The 19,763-nt window shown below is 47.3% G+C and overlaps 1 protein-coding gene across 3 annotated transcripts in view; it reads right to left on the bottom strand.

The window, feature by feature from the left end:
* The window catches only part of PAX5 (paired box 5), a 169,566-nt gene that overhangs the window by 98,686 nt on the left and 51,117 nt on the right, over positions 1–19,763 (bottom strand). For all 3 annotated transcript variants that reach the window (XM_025046549.1, XM_025046550.1, XM_025046551.1), the window contains one exon: positions 8,350–8,525. In XM_025046549.1, coding sequence (XP_024902317.1) covers positions 8,350–8,525 — 176 coding nt within the window. The remainder of the gene's footprint in view (positions 1–8,349; positions 8,526–19,763) is intronic.

Here is a 19,763-nt window from a genome sequence, read left to right as displayed (position 1 = left end):
TGTAATTTAAAAATAATAAGAGTTCGGGGTTTTTTAAGAGCTTTGCGAATAGCCAGATTCCTTAAGCCAAATTTCTAGAGTACTTTCAAAACAAACAAGCTGCAGGACTGGAATTACCTATTCTTTTGTCTTTTTGTCTCTTTTTATTGCAAATATTGGTTAGCCTCGTTTAGGGGGAATATCTCTACCCAAAAATCAAATTTCGCACAGTACTTTTGGCTGCATCTATTGCTGTTACTTTATGCCACACAGCACAGGTGGTCAATGTCACTGACATGGCATATCTGTAAAAAATTTCTTGGATGAATGAATGAATAAATGAATGAAAGAACATCACAGCAAGGCACAGGCAGCTCTTTGACAATTTGCTTGTAATCTTTAAATCCCACATACACAGAATTTTCCTGTCATCTAAAAGGTGGAATAGACAACAGGAAAAACTGTAAACAAGTCAAAATAAAAATAAGAGATAGATTTCCAATTTGTTTTATCTCTCACAGAATGTTAGAGCTGGCACAGATCTCAAGGATGTCCCAGTCTAATCCCCCACCTCAAATGCAGAAACCATAACCCAGAGAAAAATGACTATCCCAAGAGCCATCACGAAAGCCCAGGGGTCCGTCCCATGCTTTTATAGTATGGCAACTTGTTCAGTGTTCCCTCAAATATTCCTTAGTCTTGCAAATGCAGCACAGTGATTTTTCTTGGGTGGACACCCTTCTGCTTGATCCACAGAAAGACAAAAATACTCAGAGTACTCTCTTGTTTAGAAAATATTTTAAAAGCTCTTTAGGAAGAAATGGGCATCCCTAATGAAGAAGGCTGAGGCTCCACAGAGTCCATGTAATTTTCAGCCCTGGGTCACTGAGATGATGACAGTAGAAGGAAAAAGGAGAGTATGAATGGTCTAGAGGTACCCAGTACCGCTAGGGAGCAAGAATTCCAGCATAATCCTTGTCATTACCTCATTCTAAAGGCAAGATGACATTCAAGTTAAATCTTGCATAAGCTTCTCAGTTCAGGAAGGGGTTTCTACCCCATCTCCTCATGCTGGGAAGAAATGGGAAAAGGACTTTTGCCCTTCTCCCTGCCACTACCACTCTCTTCACTCTCTTATAGCACCTTCCATGAGAGAAGTCACTGATCTGACTGGTCAGAGCCCAGGACATTCACTGGACCAAGTTCACCACGGGGCAGCATCATTGTGCCTTGACATCAGAAGTCTTCCAGGTAGCAACTGGGTCGGACTGCCTGCTTCCCATGGGAAGATCCACCCATGCCTTCTCTTGGTTCAGTCTTCTCCATCGGCAACTGCGTGGGTGAGCCATTTGCTTCTTTCATCTCTAAAATGTATGATTCTTCCTTCCTTCAACATTCTCCAAGTCCTTGCACACCAAGCCCTCATCAGAGAAGTCAAATGCAAACCACTAAATTCTTCTCATCAAAAGTTGAATTGATGGAGGTGAATTGATGGGAGGTATATTCCTCTAGATTAAACCTTCTCCAAATGGCAGGGACATTTTCCCAGGGGTACCCTTGGTGGCAGGAGATCAGAAAATCCCAAAATAGTAACACATCTTCCTGGACAATAAAATCGAAAAATCTAGGAATGGCTGCCCCAGAGTGTCTGGGTTTTTTTTAAGTTTAGGTTGGGCTATTAGAAAGGCTGCATTCTTGAGCTGTGTGGTCACAGCAGAGCTGCCCCTAAAGAAATACACCGACAGGTGTGTAGTCATTACATTAACCCATAGGACAGAGCCCTGTAATACCTGCTGCAGCACCTCTACAGGTGTGTTGGGGACTGTGCCCACTGCCTCCACAGGCTCCCTCACTGACAATTTCCTTTCCACTCTGTCAGAAAAAAAACCCGGCTTCCTTTGGGGAACTGGCCTATTTTCCCCTGGTGGACAGTGAGAAACACACAACTGACTTGTGTTTCCCATTTTGCTTTGATCATCAGGAAGCTCAGAATCAAATCTGAGCCCAACTCGAATAATCATAGGAGCCTGGATAGAGATTTGGGGGTAGGGGAGATATGGGGGTAGGTGGGAGGGGGCAGGTGAGTGGAGGGGAGGGGAGAGGAGAGAAGCAGTGTATCATGGGGCCAAGACTGGGTAGGCAACCGTCTGTAGGGATATAGCGATATCTAGGGTACAGCAACATTGTCTGCACCTTGGCAATAGTCTTCTGGTTCCCAACCCTCCAACTCTCCTAGCAGCCAGAAGCAACATTGTCTGCACCTTGGCAATAGTCTTCTGGTTCCCAACCCTCCAACTCTCCTGACAGCAGCCAGAATAATCTAATCTGTATTGGACTGGATCCTGAGAGCCCTTGGTTTAAAATCTTACAAAGGCTTCTTCTTGCTCTGATGAGGAGAAAAAGAAGCAAGAAGGATTCTCCTCAGAACACAGCCAGGCACCTGGTAAGCAATGAATACACAGTCACTACAGCAATGACTACAGTAATGATTAGAACCTGATGCAGGAGGCAAGTCAGTGCAGGCTGATGTGGGTCAGTGAAGACCTCCCAGGGCAGGCAGGACTCCTGCTGGGTGTGGACAGGATAGATTTAGAAACGGGCTGAAAGAATGTTCCATGCAGGGAAACTGTGAGCAGGAGCATGGAGTGAGAACAACATTAAGAAAGGAACAATAACTGCAGTACCTGCCACCCTGCCTGCTCAGAGCCATCCGTGATGTTCCCTGCTCATGCACACACACACGTGCACACACACACACATGCACACACGCACACCAGCCCATGGTCCATGGCCTCCTCAAACAGAGGAAGAGCCCAGCCCATGTTAGTAGCAAGAGGTCAGGCCCAGACACAGTCAGAACATCTCGTGGGCAGGCAGAAGGACATGGGACAGTAAAAGGTCATGATGGAGATGGAAGGCTGTAGTGGGGATGAAAGGCTGTGGTCGGGGTTTCGAGTGGTGGGAAACCCTGATGGGCTCTCATGGCGATGGGTTTCAGGAAAAGAGATCTAACAAGAGCAGCAGGGACAGGGCAGGAGGCAGGGGACCCCGGTGAAGGTTGCTTCTGCACGAGCAGAGTAGTCCAGGCCACAGACTCAGGGCTCCTCAGGGCACAGTGACTCAAAAGCAAAGCCAAACCTCCTCACGTCCACATTCCAGCCCTCTGGGGATTAGGTCCTCTCCTGCTTTTCCGGCCCCATATCCCTGGCTTCATTTCACTCACCCTGCATTCCAACCACCTAGACCAGCTTGCAGCTCCTTGCCATACTGGCATTCCTTCATACTTTTGCCCATGCTGTTCCTTCTGCCTAGAATGTCCTCTCCAGGCAACTCTACCATGTTTACAGATTTGGATTCTGCCCACCTCTCAAGGCGCAGCACTCATGACACCTCCTCCAGGAAGCCATCCCCCTTTCTCAGCCTGTACACCTGTCTCCTCACCCCGTCCTCTCTTGGTGGGCACAGACCCACCACAGAGGAACATGAGATTCCTGAAGAAAGTGTGTCTGCCACCTCTTTTCCCCAGTCTCCAGCCCTTTTTCTGACTCACGTAGTTGTTCAAGGCCATCCCTGATGACTAAGCTCAGTCACACTTAGAAACACAAACCAGCCCCTTTCGAGGAGTAGGACGCCCACAGGAGGAGGCAATGCTCGGCCCCAGGCCTACCAGCCCGAAGAAATGCCACCGTTCAGAGGGCAAAGCAGCTGACAAGAGCAGGAGGCATTTCTGGTGGCTTTCTCTGTTAGACAAGGGACAGGCCTTCTCCCAATTTAACCCCTGTGACCTTTGAACTTCCCAGGAGGTCAGCAGCACGTACCCCTTCCCCAGCTGTCTTTCTGTCTCTGGCCCAATGGGAGGGAGGGCCCTGGGCCCGTTCCATTTTGTGCCCGTATTGATCTGTTGGCAGCAATGGGCTGGATAATTAGCCAGGAATTAGGGTTTCTATTACAGCCAGGAGGCTGCTCCAGCTGATTTATCACCTGAATAATTTACTGTGATTGAAAGGAAATTAAAATGAACTCCATTTGACAACTGTGAGCTTTTATGGGCTTTAGTGAAGGCTCAAAAGCCAGATTAATAGCCTGGTGTTGGTTAATAGTCTGCGGAGAGTAAATACGGCAGGCTGTGCTCGATGGCGGCCTTCCTACCGAGGCCGGAGGAGGGACCAGCTCCTGCCAGGAGCACAACGCCCACGACGATGTCAGCTCGAGTTTTACTGAAACAGATTCCACTGTTCGCAACAGGCACGCACGCCACCAGCAGTTGTTTCTTTTTTTTTTCCTCTTTTCTTCCGGTGATTTTTTTTTTTTTGAAACCAGAATTGCTTTTTCGATAACCATTTTGAAAAGGAAGTGTTTCATTGCCCCAGGAGTGTGTATACATTAACCCTTTCTACTCAGTGCCAAGGGTTTACTAAGTTTCCCTGTAAAAAGCGAGAAGCCTGGGCCCATCCACCCAGGACAGATCTTGGCAAGAAACGCAACAAAGTGAGCTTGTGGCAGTGATTGGCAGAACCTCAGCCTGACCCTGAAGAAGAAAGAACGTTCTTCTCAGGGGCTGTTGGGTGGGTGGTTTAAGAGGATTTGACGACCCAAGCCTAGGGCAAGTCTCTGAGGATTCTGATTGGTGGATTCTGGCTGCAAAAGACCAGTTCTGAAAACCAGCCATCAGAAAACTGGCTCCTAGAATTGTCTGGGGACATGGAGGCCCATGTAACCATCTTGCACAAGATGAAGACAGAATCTTGAGGTCAAATGCCCGCTCGGTGGCCTTGACTAGTCCCAGAAGCCACCTGGGCCTGAAAATGTAGTGAACGATCTAGGGAAAAAATGCTCCAGTCTGTAAAATGGGGCTCACAAATCTTGCCCAGCCTGCTTAGCAGGCATTTACATTAAGAGTCCAATGAGAGAACAAATGCGAAAGATCTTTGAAAAGTGTGCAGTATCATGCATAGGCGAGGAAGATCACTATTGTTATTGTTGCTATTACCACCGCCGCTGCTGCTGTTGTCATCAAAATCACAATTATTACTGCCACAGACATGGAAACTGACTTCCAGAGAAAAAGTGACTTGCCCAAACCAGGACTCAAGTCAAACTCCCCCAATTCCAAGGCCAGCAAATGCTCTTTCTTCAACTCCAGGCTGCTCAATGAAACTGAAAGCAAGCCCCCCACATAGGCCCACAAGCCCTTGGAGTCACAGATTTGTTCACAACGGAAGAAGGGCCAGCCTCAGCGGCCAGCGCTCTCTCAATGAAACTGAAAGCAAGCCCCCCACATAGGCCACAAGCCCTTGGAGTCACAGATTTGTTCACAATGGAAGAAGGGCCAGCCTCAGCGGCCAGTGCTCCAGGTCCCCTTCCTGGAGCCACCGAAATGCCGCTTTGGGGCTCACAGGGCAAAGCAAAAGCAAGCATGAAGAGGCTCGAGGAACCTATATCCTTGACACACCTGCCTTCCCAGCCTGCGGCCCCTTGCTCGGACCACCATTTGTCCAGAGTGATTGGGAATTGGGAGCGAGGGTATGTCATTCATAGTCCAGTGCCTGTGCGTTTGCCCGGCAGCCCCGCGGCCTCACCTTCCATCTCTCCTAATTATGGCACATTACAGGGAGGTGAAGCAGATTAACCAGAAAGCTCTGAGTCAGTCATTATGGGACCACAAGGCTCGCCTGCAGGCCCCGCCTCAGCCCACGCAGTCAGAGGAGACAGGCCCACAGCCGTGTCCGCGTCATTCTGAAGGACACAGCAGGACTGCTAGAAAAGAAGCCCTCGCAGAGTGTGCAGTTCAGGTCTCCTCCCTGTCAGGCCCCATCTCTACATGGGCCTATCAACCTGTCCCCCAACATTACCCCCTCCCTTACATCACCCTTGATGCTCCTAGCTCAGTTCAACGTCTCCATTCATCAGGGCTCACAGAACCTTCTCCCTTGCCTTGCAAAGTCTGAATCCACATCACACTGCCCCTGTGAGGCTGTGGGCAGAGCTGATGCCTGATTCGTCCTTCCTCCCCTGGGTACCTGGCACTGTGCCAGGCTCACGGCCAGCATGCAAGAAATATGTTGGATAAATGAGCATATGAGAGTGTCTGAGCAAGTGAGTGGATACATGATTAGACTCCTCCCAATTATGAAGCCCTGTAGTTTCTGCCCCTTCTTTCTGGGCATTCCAAGTGAAATGAACTATGACCGAGATTCTCAGTTTCCGTGAGGATCCTGTGAAACACAGAGGAAGCATAGTCACTAACACTGGATGTCTGCGCTGAGCAAATAAAGGTTTAATAGAAATGCTGGAGGCTTTGTGCCTGGGCCCTCACTCTTCAGCACTCACATGCTGGGTGATTTCACATTAACCCTGTCCCATCTCTGGGCCTCTCAAAAATAAAAGAGTTGAAAGTTTGCCTCCGTAATCCTGCTAGAGCTAAAATTATCTGACCTTGCCAACGGTTAGAAGATAAATTTTTTTCCCATATTCTGAAGAGAAAGGTAGGCCTCATTCAAGAAGGTTTTCCTGATTGAGCCTCTTTCTTTCTCCTCCTGCGTCAGATGAAATGTGGCTCTAGCCGGCTCTCCGAAGGGCTCTGAGCAGTGGGAAAGGCTGTTTGTGATGGAAATAGACCCATTTCCCTAAAGCCCAGCATCTAGACTCTGCGGGATCAGCTCTGTCCAGCCCAGACGACTAAGTCATTCCCAGAGGAGACTTCACTTGACTTGCAGAAGAAAAGACCAAAATCCTGACCGCAGCCTACACAACCAGGGCCATCTCCCCAACATCACCTCCCACCCCTCCTGGCAGCCCACTCCTTGCAGCACGCCGCCGGCCCTCTTTCCATTCTTCACTCCTGCCGTGCTCCCTCTCACCTTACGGCCTTCGCACTTGCTCTTCCCTTTGCCAGCCGCATTCTCCCACCCCCGGGTCCCTTCTCCTGATTCAGCCCAGCGCCGTCAGGGCTCAGCATAAGTGCATTTCCCCTTCAAGCCGGCTCAGTCTCTGCTTTATGCTTTCAGAGAAACTCAGACAGCCCCTCCTCGGCACCTAGCACACCTGTAATCAACAAACCTTTGGGCTGTTCTTATTTACTATGATTCTTCCACACATTTGTAAGGCTCCCTGAGGTCAAGTCCAAGCCTTTCTTGTTCACTAATGTACCCTTAGTAACTAGCTCTGTACCGTGCACATAGTAGGCACTCATCAATGTTTTTTAAGTGAATACATAACTTGCTGTGTGGCCTTAGGTAAGTCTCTTTGCCTCTCTGGGTTTTGTTTCCTCATCTGAAAACAAAGTGAGTAGATAGTCTGTGAGAGCCCTCACAAGAAATGCTGAGAGATAGTTAAGCTGTCAACTGAGGCCCTGCCCACTCCTCACCATTCAATGTCCTCTCTGGCACCTTTCCTCCCCACTGGAGCTTGTGCACACAGTCTACCTGATTTCTGAATGGCTCTTTGGAAAAACTTCAGACGCATCATCCAATTAGTATGTAGAAGAAGCTCAGCAAGGCCAGTCTTTACTACCAGTACTAGCTAGCCAACTGCTGAGAGAGTCATTGCTCAAGGTCTCTCTGACTCGTCCGCCAAATGGGAGCTCTCTGCAGTCAGGAACCACGTCTGAGCCACGCATGCCAGCAAAGAAACCAGCCAGCCCAGGGTCTGGTGCTGACTGGGCATCAGGAACGAGTTTCCTGAATTGAATCTGGACCTTATCCAGTCCCCAAGAGCCTCTCGCCGGGCAGAGCCTTTCTTGTCCCATATCTGCAGCCATAGGCAGTGACTGCTTCTCAGGCCCAGGGCAGAGCAGGGGGCTGCTCAGCAACAGTCATCTTCTCACTGCTTTCCCTCTCTTACAAATGACCCAGCTAGATGTGTGTCCAGTGAGACACTTCTTCGTTTCCAGATTCTTGGATTCAGTCTCTAAAAGCAGACAGGGCGACCTGACGAGACGGCTGACAGTGGGGTACACAATAACATGGCATGTGGCCGTAGGGTGCTTACATATTTCCACCTTCACCCTGACTGACGGGATAATGACCCAAGACCACCTCAAGTGGCCCAAAAGATCATTACATTTCCCTGTACAAAGAGCCCTGGGAAAAGGCCACCATTCAGCAATGGCAGAGCAGCCAGACAAATCATGACTCCCTTGGACAGCCAAAGAGACAGAAGCACCAGGGCAAGAAGTCACCGGAGTCCCAAACAAGTCCTCCTGACCTCATGGGATGCTACAACTGGCCAAGTTTGGTTGAGAACAGAGAGAAACCCGCCTCTGAGGAGAACCTGGCACTCTCACCCGCACCCCGCCAGATGCCTTCAGGGAAGCAACCCAGGCCTCTGTTTGAGTGGCAGGTGTGGCGGGCAGTGAGTCGTGGGGATTACCTGCTCGGGCTTGATGGGCTCCGTCGTGGTGAAGATGTCCGAGTAGTGCTGCCTCTCAAACACACGGTCCAGTACCTCCAGCTGCTGCTGCGTGAACAGGTCTCCCCGCACCTGCTTCCGGAGAAAATCTCTGCCCGGCAGTGAGTGACCGTTCGGCACTGGAGACTCCTGAATACCTTTGATGAGCATGAGAGAGAAAGGGTGAGTGCAGCTCACACAAGTTGCTGAAGAGAGAAATGTCAGACCCTGAGACCGGGAAGGGAGCTGAGAGACCCATGAACCCTGCTCCCTCCCTGACAAGAGAGGAAACAGACGAGGGGGTCTGGGCCAAAGTCACCTCCTGCTGAGTGCACAGCCAGCCTCCCAGAGCCACGTGCCAGGCACTGTGCGAAGCCCTCTTTAAATGCATCATCTCATCTAACCCTCACAATGACCCCAATGAAGATGATATTATTTTCTTGCTTTGCAGATGAGAAAATTGAGGTCTAGAGATTGAGCGATTTGCCTGCAGGCTGGAGCTCAGGTTGATTCAGAGGCTTAATCAGCAGATGCCACTACCTCACTGCATTGATGATCCCCTTAGAGGTGCAGTTTTGTCCCAGAGTTCATGCCTTTACCTGGGACATTTGCCACCACATCATGTGACTAGTCAATAAAACACTGTTTGGAAGGCTGTAAGGAAACAGATTTTCTCATGCTGTTCTGGCAGGAGCGTATTGGTCACCCACCTGTGCTAGACAATTTGACAAAATCTATCAAGATCATGAATGCACATTCCCTTTGATACAGCAATTGCACCTCTGGGAATTTATTTTATAGCTAGACTTACACATATGGGAAGTGATATGTGTACAGGTTCTGGCAACAAAAGACTGGAAACAACCCAAGAGTGTATACTGTACGGGGTTGTTAAATAAGTCCTGGCATGTCCGTGCCATGGAATACCGTGTGTCTGCAAAGAGGAAAGAGGACGCCCTCTGAACTGACATGGAAGACCTTCAAAATACATTTGTTATATGAAAAATAAATAAGCACGGTACAGCAAGCATGCATAATCATAACTTTCTGTGTAAAAATGAAGAAAAGAGGACTTTATATGCATTTTATATTAAATGAATTTTATGTAATGCATTCTACATATTTATATCTAATATACATCTTATATACTAATATATTACATTACTAGAATGTGATTATCTAATATAATTTTATAGTACATACATACATAACATATATTATATATAATGCCTATACATGTTAGATGCATTTTATATAAAATTTTATGTAAATGCATATATATATTTCCTTAGGAACTCTGGAAGGAAACATAAGACACATTTAGAGTGTTTACTCATTCAAGGAGGTAGGAATGAACTGGATGAAAGTGAAGGGGAGACTTTTTATAGCATGCTTGTTTTATTCTGTTGCAGAACTTTAAATGTATTGCCATTGAAAAATGTAAATTACTAAGGAAGTATAGAGTTAAATTCTCTATGTGTTCTGTACAGCTCTTCACACTGTAACAGTCTCTGGTGATGATGCTTACATGTCAATGAAAGTATTATGAATTATCAATAAAAAAGTAAATGAGATGAAATATCTTTTGTAAGCCTTGAACTTAAACCATTTAAAATGAGAGAAAGCAAGAAAGGCAAATGTTTCCAGTGAGGAAAGGGTCTCCAGGGCCACCATTTCCCAGGGCCCTCTAAGACCACGTTGCTCACGCAGGGCTGTCTGGAGATACTGCTGGAACCCAGGCCCAGAGGCACAGCCTCTGCCTTTGCCACTGGGGAGTGCAGGGGGAACCAGGACACATCAGATCTCTTGCTGACAGGTGCCCTTCTTACACGGGCCGTGCCCAACCTCCCCCTCCCCGCAGTGTGCTGACACTGCTGACCTAGACTTCATTTGTTCTGTCAAAACTCCACCCACATAAGGCATAATAAGGCCTAACCAAGGAGCTTGAAGAAGTGAGATATTGTGTCACTGAGATGCAACTGTCCTATCTAGAGACAACTGCAATGCGAGGCCTGACGTTCGAACAAAGACATCAGCTTTGGGTGTTCAGGTGAGTGTTGGCTTTTCAGAGGCTCTGTGGAGTCTGACAGCTCAGAGCACCCCAGCATCTTCTATGAGAAGAGACTTCAGAAGTGGCTCATGAGCCCCCTGAGAAAAGAAATCCCAGATCAATTCTGACCCAAGAGGATACCATAGGCTGGGTCCCTGCCCCTGCCCACAGGACATCATCCTCATGAACATCATGAGGCTCTTCTTCCATCATGGATCATGGTCCATCCCCTTGGGAACCGTTCCTATTGTAAACCAAGACAACAGGATGTGGGAGCCCATGGCCTAGTCTGTGCCTGCTCAGCATTATCTCACACTGATTGGCATCCACCAAATGACTATTATCAAAGGTGCTCTACACTTGTGTGCATATGTACACACACATACACACACATGGGGGAAAGAGGCTCAGCTTGCTTCTCCTCAGCTATTGCTCTGGCCAGACATCCTGGCTGTGCAGCCTGCCGGCCAGGCCCAATACTCTTAATGAAGGCTCCTTTCTGTCAGCCAGCTCCTGACGACTCCTACCAAGCAAGGCCTTGCCTGCCCCTAATTGGGCAGTGCCTACCTCTTCCTTCTCACTCAGGCTCCCTCATCAGACTGGTCCCAATCCTGCCCCTTCAGGAAGCCTGTCCCGGCCAGCAAGGCCATCCTCCTACAGATGTCCTCAGGCTCGTCCTCTCCCACCGTATTCACAGGCTGGGCTCTTTGCACAACTCAGAGAGGAAGCTCAGAGAGGTTGGCTTGGCTAAGGACTCCCAGGGACAAAGTCACCGTCTGGTCACTGAGTAGGGCCCAGCACAGAGTAAAGGCTCAGAGCACTTGGCCGGCTCAAGTCCATGCACTGGGGGTCCCCCCATGGACACCACGCATACTCCAAGCAGATGCAGCTTCGCTGGGATCTGCACTGAGTCTTCCAGGAAGAAGACTTGCTGCATCCTGCTCTGGCTTTCTGAAAGTCAGCCACGGCACCCATGAGCTGAGCCTGGGAGAGTGTCCAAGCTGTCTTGGTCACTCAGATACTCCACGTGGAAAACTGTAGGCTGGAAAGAGTCACCTCTCCAGGCATTCACCCTGACCGTGATGGCTCTTGCTGCTCTCGCTCCAGCCAGCACTTCCACTCATTGTCTTTACTGAGAAGGTGGGTGAAGTCTACTTTGTCACTTTGCACAGACACCTAAGGTCTGTCATGTCCTTAAGAAGGCTTCAGATACTCCTAAACATATAATCATTTATTCACTCATTCAACAAATAGTAGGTGTTGACTCTGTACCAGGCAATACTAAAAACAAAAACAGAAGATACAGTAATGACCAAGACAGCCTTCTCTTTCCAATCTAGAAAAGGCAGCTCACTTCAGTCAAGTACTTGTGAAAACAGACACATGACTACAAACTGATTACTGCTAAGTAGAAAAGGTACATAGAAATATATATATATATATGACTTGTATAAAGGGGAAGAATCCAAGAAGTCTTCCAAGGAGTGGTCATATTTAAACTGAGAATGAAGGACAAGGGAACTGCAGGGAAAAGGGAGTGGGAGGTGGAGGGGGCATGCCAGGCGGGGAAGACCGCCTGTACGAAGGCTTGGAGATGAGAAGCGATGAAAGGAACAGAGGGAGTGAGAGGAGGAGACTCCACGGGGCTCTGGAGAGGCAGGCAGGGGTCAGGCCAGGCAGCCACGGAGGCCTAGGGAGGCCCCGGAAAGGATCTGAGCTTTGCTGGGGGAGGAGTAGGGAGTCACAGGAGGGGGCTGGGGGAAACCATTGCCCTCGCATTGCTCAGTCCTGGGGCCTGAATTGCTAGTTTCTTTAAATCAAGCCCTGCTTTCTAAGCCCTGCTCCCAGGTCTCATCTTTTGGAAAGGCTAGGGGCTGGCAACATAAAATTTGCATTTGTAGGCATTTGAAGGTGATGTGTGGAGTCAGCCTGTCAGCCACAGGTGATCCACTGAGTCCATAGGAAATATAAACCACTCCTCATTGACATACACGCTATTGCCAGGACAGACAAAGCCTGCAAGGACACATGTCACCTCTTCCAGGATGCCTTCCGTCTTGTCCCAGTTGCTTCTCCCTTTAACCATTTTCTCCCTGGACCCTTCACTCTCACACTGTACTCTTAGCTACCTTGAGGGAGGAGAGACCACAATTAATTCATCTTTGTCACCTCCACAGAAAATATTTCTGGAATAAATGAACACATTACTAATACCTGTGACAATCACCTTCACACCACAGGTCTAATCTGCAAATGTCAGAATCCCTCCATCTGATCTCATTCATTCATTCTCTTGTCCCTCAAGCGATCGTAGTGAACAGGCACTATGCTAACGCTGGGCATACAGTCACGGGCAAAAACTAGCCCAGCCCTGGTCCCCATGGAGTTATGTCCAGCAGAAGAGAAAAACATTAATTGAAAAGTAACCAGACCAGTAAATGTGCACGTGTCAATCAAGATAAATACTCCGAAAAAAGGCACATGGTTCTCAGGCCAGGGACACAACCGAACTGCCTCTGGATGCCACACACAGTGGGTGCACAAACAGATTACATGCTCAGGGACAGCTACAAAAATGAATACCAGAAAATCATCTCCAGCACGAAGGCAGGTCTGAACCTCCAGGCCTCCAATGGAAGTTTCCGTAGTGTTTCTCGTCTGTGCCACAAAGATGCTGTCTGACTTCACTGGGGAATGTAGTCTTGAAAACAAGCTACAGAAATGTTTGGACCCATTTTATTCCAGGGAGAAAAATGTGAACTTGCAATGTGAATGGTATGCTTAAATATATGGACAGACATGGGCAAAAGTACAAAGGTATACAGGGGGCATGGTATCTTTAAATCTTTTTTTTCTACTCCAAATCAAATAATATGTAATAGACCCAGTGCTGAGCTTAGTCAACCATGGCTGTTGGAATTAACATTCTGGAAGCTAGCTTCAGGGGAGCAAGGGGCAGGAAGCCCCGTCTCAGGGAGCAAAGAAATGCTGGCTTTAAATTTCAGGTTAAACCAATGTTATTCACAACCTGGCTTTGAAGCTAAAAGCTTTACACAATCGGGTCTGGTCACGCAAAGGGGGAGGAAGCAAAATAGCCTCAGATTCCCATCTGTCAAGAGAAAGCTGTCTCTTGTGTGTCTTAAAAGATCATAAACCCATTGCGTTTTCTTCAGAACACAGCAGATTCGGGGGGTTTGCATTTTTCTTGGAGGGTTTGTTTCTGGTTTGTTTCTCTAAAAATCATCTGGTTTGTTTCTCTAAAAATCATCATGTACTTCATGTCTGCAGATGCTCACTGGGAGGAAAAATAAAATAAAATCAAACAGGAATCTCCATAATCCCTTCTGGCATCATGGTCTTTGGGATGGAACCACTTGCCAGAGGCCCAGGAGCCCTGGGGAAAGAGGCTGGGGCCACTGGGTAGACCTTCAGCCTCTCTCAAAGTCCCATTTCTCTACAGAGCCCAGGCAAAGCCAGGGCCACAGAGCCTCCTTTATCCCCACAGCTGCTCCTCAGCATGGCAGGGCAGTGGCAGGGCCCAATGGGAAAAGGGTTGGGAGCCAGCAGACCTGGGTTCTAGCCCCAGCTCTGCCCTTACTTGCTGTGTGAGCCCAGGCAAGTTCCTCTCCCTCTCTGGGCCTCAGGGGCCCATCAATAAACTGAGGAACCTGAGGCAGTCATTTCTGTTTTCTCCTCCAAAACCTGCCAAGATTTTGTCTACTAAATAGTATTAAGTGAGCATTAACTTATTTTCCCACTGGGTTCTTTGTGCAGTCTTTGTAGAGGACCCCCTCCCAATATTCGTCTTACTCCTAAACGATTGCCCGAGCCTATTTTTGCCAATACTTGGTTTAGAGATGAACATATGAAGAGAGGGAGGCTGTTGGGGGACTTCTGAGAGGAAGTCAGAGACAAGAAAATATCTTTTTTTCCTTCACTGGGATACATTTACCCTTCATCTTTTTGAAATTGTGAAAATAATTCCCAGATCCCACCATTAATGCTTTCATGCACTACTGCATCCCCCAACCCTTACCCCAAGGTCTGAGGTCCTCTCCAGATCTGGCCTGCAAGGGTACCATGGTAGCTGACATTCAGCCTGTTTGCTGCTTCTTCCCCTAGGACTCTGACACCACTATGCCCCCAGACTTGCCTTCCCCGATGAAGACAGGAGGCAGAGCGAGGTCTTGGCAGGCCATCTGCCACTGCAGTCTAGAGCCAAGGTGGTTGGGAAGATTGAACTGGTACAACCTGGGACAACTGGTGAGCCAAGGAGCTTGGTCTCCTCAAATGGCAGCAGTAGCTTAAAAGCAGTCTACAAAGCAGAGACCAACCGGATTCAGACCAGGCTAATTTGCACCTTGAAGAAATTGTTTCAGATGCAACAGAAGTTTGCGAGGGCAGTAGCAGCTCCAGAATTTCTCCACAGGAGGGACTAGGTATGACTATAGGCTATGAAAGGAGTGAGACAGGGTATCTGCTCTGGGGCTACATTATCAAAATGCCCTGCATACAATTAATAGAACATTGTCCCTAGCAAAGAAAGAAGGGGTACTGACAGAAGTGATGGAGACACAAGCTTCTCCCAGCACCCGTGACCTTACCCTGGATGAGTACTGCTCAGTGCCAGACACTGAACCAAGTTATTTTTACATCCTTAAATTGCATTGATCCTTAGAACATTTGTGTGAGATGTGTATTCTTATCCCATTTTACAGATGAAGAAACTGAGGCTCAGAGAGGTTGAGTAATCGAGCCTTGGCTGGGTTTTGTACCCAGGTCTTTTGTCTGAAGATCCGGTGCCTTCTCCACTTCCCTATCCCCTTCAGGTCAACTACTAAAACCAAAGTCCTGTGTTTCCTTGTCTCTAAACCGGGAACAATGGTATGCAGGACAATCTCTAGGGCTTTTATAAGGAATGAGATAATCCGAGTGAGGTGCCTAGCAGGGTACCTGGCACAAAGATAATGACCAAACAATGTTAGCTGCTGTCATCATCATTTTCACCAGGAAAACCCTTCAAGGGTTTCCCCAGGACAAAACCCAAGCCTTCCAGGCCTCCATGATCTACTCCTCTAGTCAGGCTCACCTCTCCAGTCACCCCACAACACCATACCAACAGGCTACTCCTCATTCCTCAAGTGTCCTTTCATGTCACTCCCGGATGCTATCACTCATTGCATTCCCTCTGCTGACTCACCCTTCACCCCTGCCCGTAAGGCTCAGCATAAATGCCACCTCCTCTCTGAAGCCTGCCTCCAAGTTCAAAGGCTGAATTAATTGCCTATCTCCTTGGCTTCCTCAGCATGCAGCACAGGCCACCGCTATGGCCTGGATTTTTCTCTTCACAACTCATCCTGTGAGGTCGGTCCTCCTGGAATCCCCATTTTATAAGCTGAGGAAACTGGCAGAGGTAATAAGTCGTTTGTTCAAGGTCACAGCTAATACATGGCAGAGCACTTGCACATCCCTTAACATGTCTTAAGAGTGAAGCTAAGCACTGTGTGAATGTGGTACAGCACACTAGGGAAGCCTGAGCACTTCAAACTCAGACAGGCCCAGGTTCAAATCCTCACTCTTTCTCTTACAAGCCTATGATATTTGAAAAACTTTCTTAACCTTTCTAGTCCTCAATTTTTTTCATGTATAAAATAGCACAATAATGATACCTGTGGTTGATGAAAGCATTGAATGAGAATACACGTAAAATGCTTAGCATCGTACCTGGCACATAGTAAGTGCTCAATAAACATGAGCTGTTTCTAGGATTGCCGTTTCTTTCCTTCCCTGCTAAGAGTATGAGCTCTCTGAGGGAAGAGCCCATGTCTGACTCACCTCAAACACAGGAGATGCCAATCAATGTTTGTTGACTGAATGAGTGACTCAAGAGGCTGCAGGCCTGAATGGTTCAAGGGAACTCCACAGTGGGACGGTCTCTGGTATCATCAGAGAACTTGGTAGAAAATCTTGGGAGGTGACCACCATTGTACCAGTGATCACAGAAGAGTAAACAACGAAGAGTTTATGTTCTACCTACTTCTAAGAAAAATTTCGGGCAGTTCATAAAACTTTAAACAAGAGGATGATAAACTACCAAAACTCAATTGAGCTCTAAGCTTCCTGGCAAAACCCACCAAAAGGAAAACACAGCAAGTCATATATTGCTCGGAGTCCAACAACGACAACAACAAAATGCCATTCATTTTTCTACTCAAAATAATATATGGAGCTTCTATTCTCTGCACAGCGGTGTTTGGATGCTTAGGGTGACCTAGGGATGACTAACAACAGGGAGGGTGGTTCTGGAGGAGGGACCATCTGAGTCAGATCTGAGATAAAGTGAGGGGACAAGGTGCTGAGATAAGGGGCGGGATTCCAGGCACGGACGACATGAGTCAGTCAGCCACATTTCCAGAGCATCTACTCTGAGCCAGGCCCTGTGCTGGCAACCAGGGTTGGAAATGTCCCATGGCAACCCAGAACCAAAGTCGATGTGATTTTGTTCCGGGTGATTTTATTAATCCCATCCTAAACTGGGGCCGTAGACTGAGAAAAATCAAAGTGGCATGGAGGAAAATTCCATTGGCACTACCATTATTCAGCCATTAGTTTCACTCAATCTTTCTTCTCGGAGAAGGAAAACACGAAATTGTAAAATTGCCAAATACGTTCACGTTCGACCAGAGTGAATCCGATTGTGCCGTGTGTTACCCAATAAGTCATAGGCTGTCAAGGAGAGAAAGGCCCCAAGAGACTGATGATTGCACACTCAGGGATGGCAAAGGGATTTGTCCAGGGCCAGAAGGCAGGTCTGAGGCAAGGTGGGTCTAGGAAAACATGAGTCCCCTGATTCCTGTTCCGAGCCTCCTGGGTCCGTTCACTCCTGAGCAACATGCACCAAACTCCCGACGGTGTATGGTCCTCTGCTGGCAACGGAGCAAGAGAGGGGTGTAAGTTCTAGCCCCTGCCCTCGAGCGGAGGATGTAGACATATGAATAATTCCAATGTAGTAAGGTAAATGCTGGGAGCCTGAGAAGCAGAGACTGCCTCAGGAGCCAAATGGTAGTAGCTCAACCATGATCTATGCTTCCTCTGTGCTGGCCCTATTCTAAGCCCCTTATCTATGTAAGTCTCCCAACAACCCAGTGATGTCAAGTCTGTTATTGCCCCCTCCTATTTTGCAGATGAAGAAACTGAGGCACAAGGAGGTTAAATTACTTGCCCAGGGTCTCACAGATTAAAGACAGAGGAGCTGGGATCCAAATCTAAACAATCTGGCTCCAGCGTCTGCTCCTAACTCTACACTAAACCACTTCACTTAATCCAGACTTGGGGCAGGAGGAATCAGGACAGACTTCCTGAAAAAGATAAAGCCTAAATCTTAAGGATGCTTAAAAATTAGCCAAAGGGACAGAAAAGAGAAACTGCATTCCAACCAGAGGGACTAGTATATGCCAAGGCCTGGAAGCATCAAGAAGTCGGGTACCTGGGGAAGGGCTATAATTCAATAGGATTAAAATGCAGGAATTGAGGGCGGGGGGGCAACGCAGGGCTGTCTAGCTGCTCAGCCCTCTTATCCACTATCCAGAGCCTAATATATACTCTGATGTCCAAACAGTGCAAGTACATTATCGAAGCTCTCATGGTGTTGGTATGAAGAGATGGGATTTCTTTGTGATTAAATGAATCAAGATGACCTCAAAGAATAGGCAGGAAGTAATACCTTGTGCATTGCCACAGGATAAGTCTGTTCTCTCTAATCCACACTGTCCAAGTCCATTACCTCATATAGTCGCACCTAATTATTCCACCTTACAGAGAGATGTGCACACTAATTAGGAAGAATGTTAACCACCATAGTGAAAATACTCCAAAGCAAATGAAATATTATTAGGAGCAAAGGGGGATTTGTTTCTGTGAATCGTGCTTTTAAATGAGATCCAAAAATGCTAAAGGCTTCGTTTTAATTATACCTGGAAGGAGTTCTCCTGCGTGCATCCCTTTTTTAGGTTTTCAGGCACGCAGCAGTCTGTCCCCCATCCCCCACTGGGCAGAAATAAATAAATAAAACGGTTTAAAAATCGTATTTACTCTGATATCTTTGCATTACCCCCATTTGAGTTTTTAAATTACACTTTATTTTTTCCCAAGGACAATATAACTTTTAAAAAAGGTTTGTATTTTGAAGTGTATCTATCTGATCATTGCACAAATGTTTTCAGGAGAAATCACTATATTTCTCCAAGATGGGTATGGGTTTTGTCATAGATCAAAGTGAGAGGGAGGAAAAAAAGATAAATCATCAGAGATCCAAAAATACTTTTCATTTGGAGAAGATATCAGGCCATTTTGATGGGGCTGATGGACTCCCTGTTCTGTCTCCATTACCCAAGGCAGGCAGCCCCAGCCAAGAGCCAGCCACCGAGATTATATTCCCCATAAGATGGTCCTCAATATATATATATATATATATGATCTTCAACCTCTATTGATTGACCAATTTCACAAGCAAAGACTGGTGAAATGAAGCTGAAATGAACATCATGCTTTAACTCATTGAACCTATCAGGCCTGAGTTAATCTCACTGTCCACTGTCTCTGATAGAATTCAATTGATCAATCATGTTTCGGTGATAGTACCATTTCACTGGCTTATTGCTTCTTCATTTCAGAGCTTGACCTGTTAGATACACTCAGACTGGCTTGACTCCTCTTGGATACACAGAGATCAGCCTCTGTCTGCCAATGTGTGTCATCTCCTGTCCCAGTTGAAAATAACCAAAGAGGCTTTTGTGTATATCTGTGGTGTGTTTTTCCAACAAGCACATGCACATCAATGGTGAATTTATAATGGCATGGAATTGAACTAGCACGAATTACAAGAAGGGTTCTTCATTCGGCATGGAGGCACCGTCTTTCCTTTAGAGCAGTTAAATTGACTTGTTCGGGCTCTGTATTCAGTACAGGCATATTCTCGTATTAACTAGCAAGTGTGTGTGTCTAGAAAGGGTAAGGCACATGTAAAAATGGTAAAACAAACAAACGAACAATAACAATCACCACTCCTCAAGTATATATTTACATTCATAAGCTAATCTGATTCTCATGATAACTTCAGGAGATGGGCAAGAGATTATCAGATTTAACAGATGAGAAAATGGGCTCAGAGAGGGGAAAGTGACTTGTCCAAAGTCACACAGCAGAGTCACCAGGCTAGGCATAACTAAGAGTCCTGATGTCTCAGCTCCTGAGTGTCTCTTAGTCCACTGAGGCCAACTCTCAAGCAATCTCAGAATTTCAAAGCCAGGAGTCAGCCACTGAGATTATATTCCCCATAAAATGGTCA

This window comes from Pteropus alecto, unplaced genomic scaffold (assembly GCF_000325575.1).
Source record: "Pteropus alecto unplaced genomic scaffold, ASM32557v1 scaffold114, whole genome shotgun sequence".
NCBI lineage: Eukaryota > Metazoa > Chordata > Mammalia > Chiroptera > Pteropodidae > Pteropus > Pteropus alecto.
The sequence above is the reverse complement of the archived record's forward strand: the minus strand, read 5'-3'. Positions and strand labels throughout refer to the sequence as shown.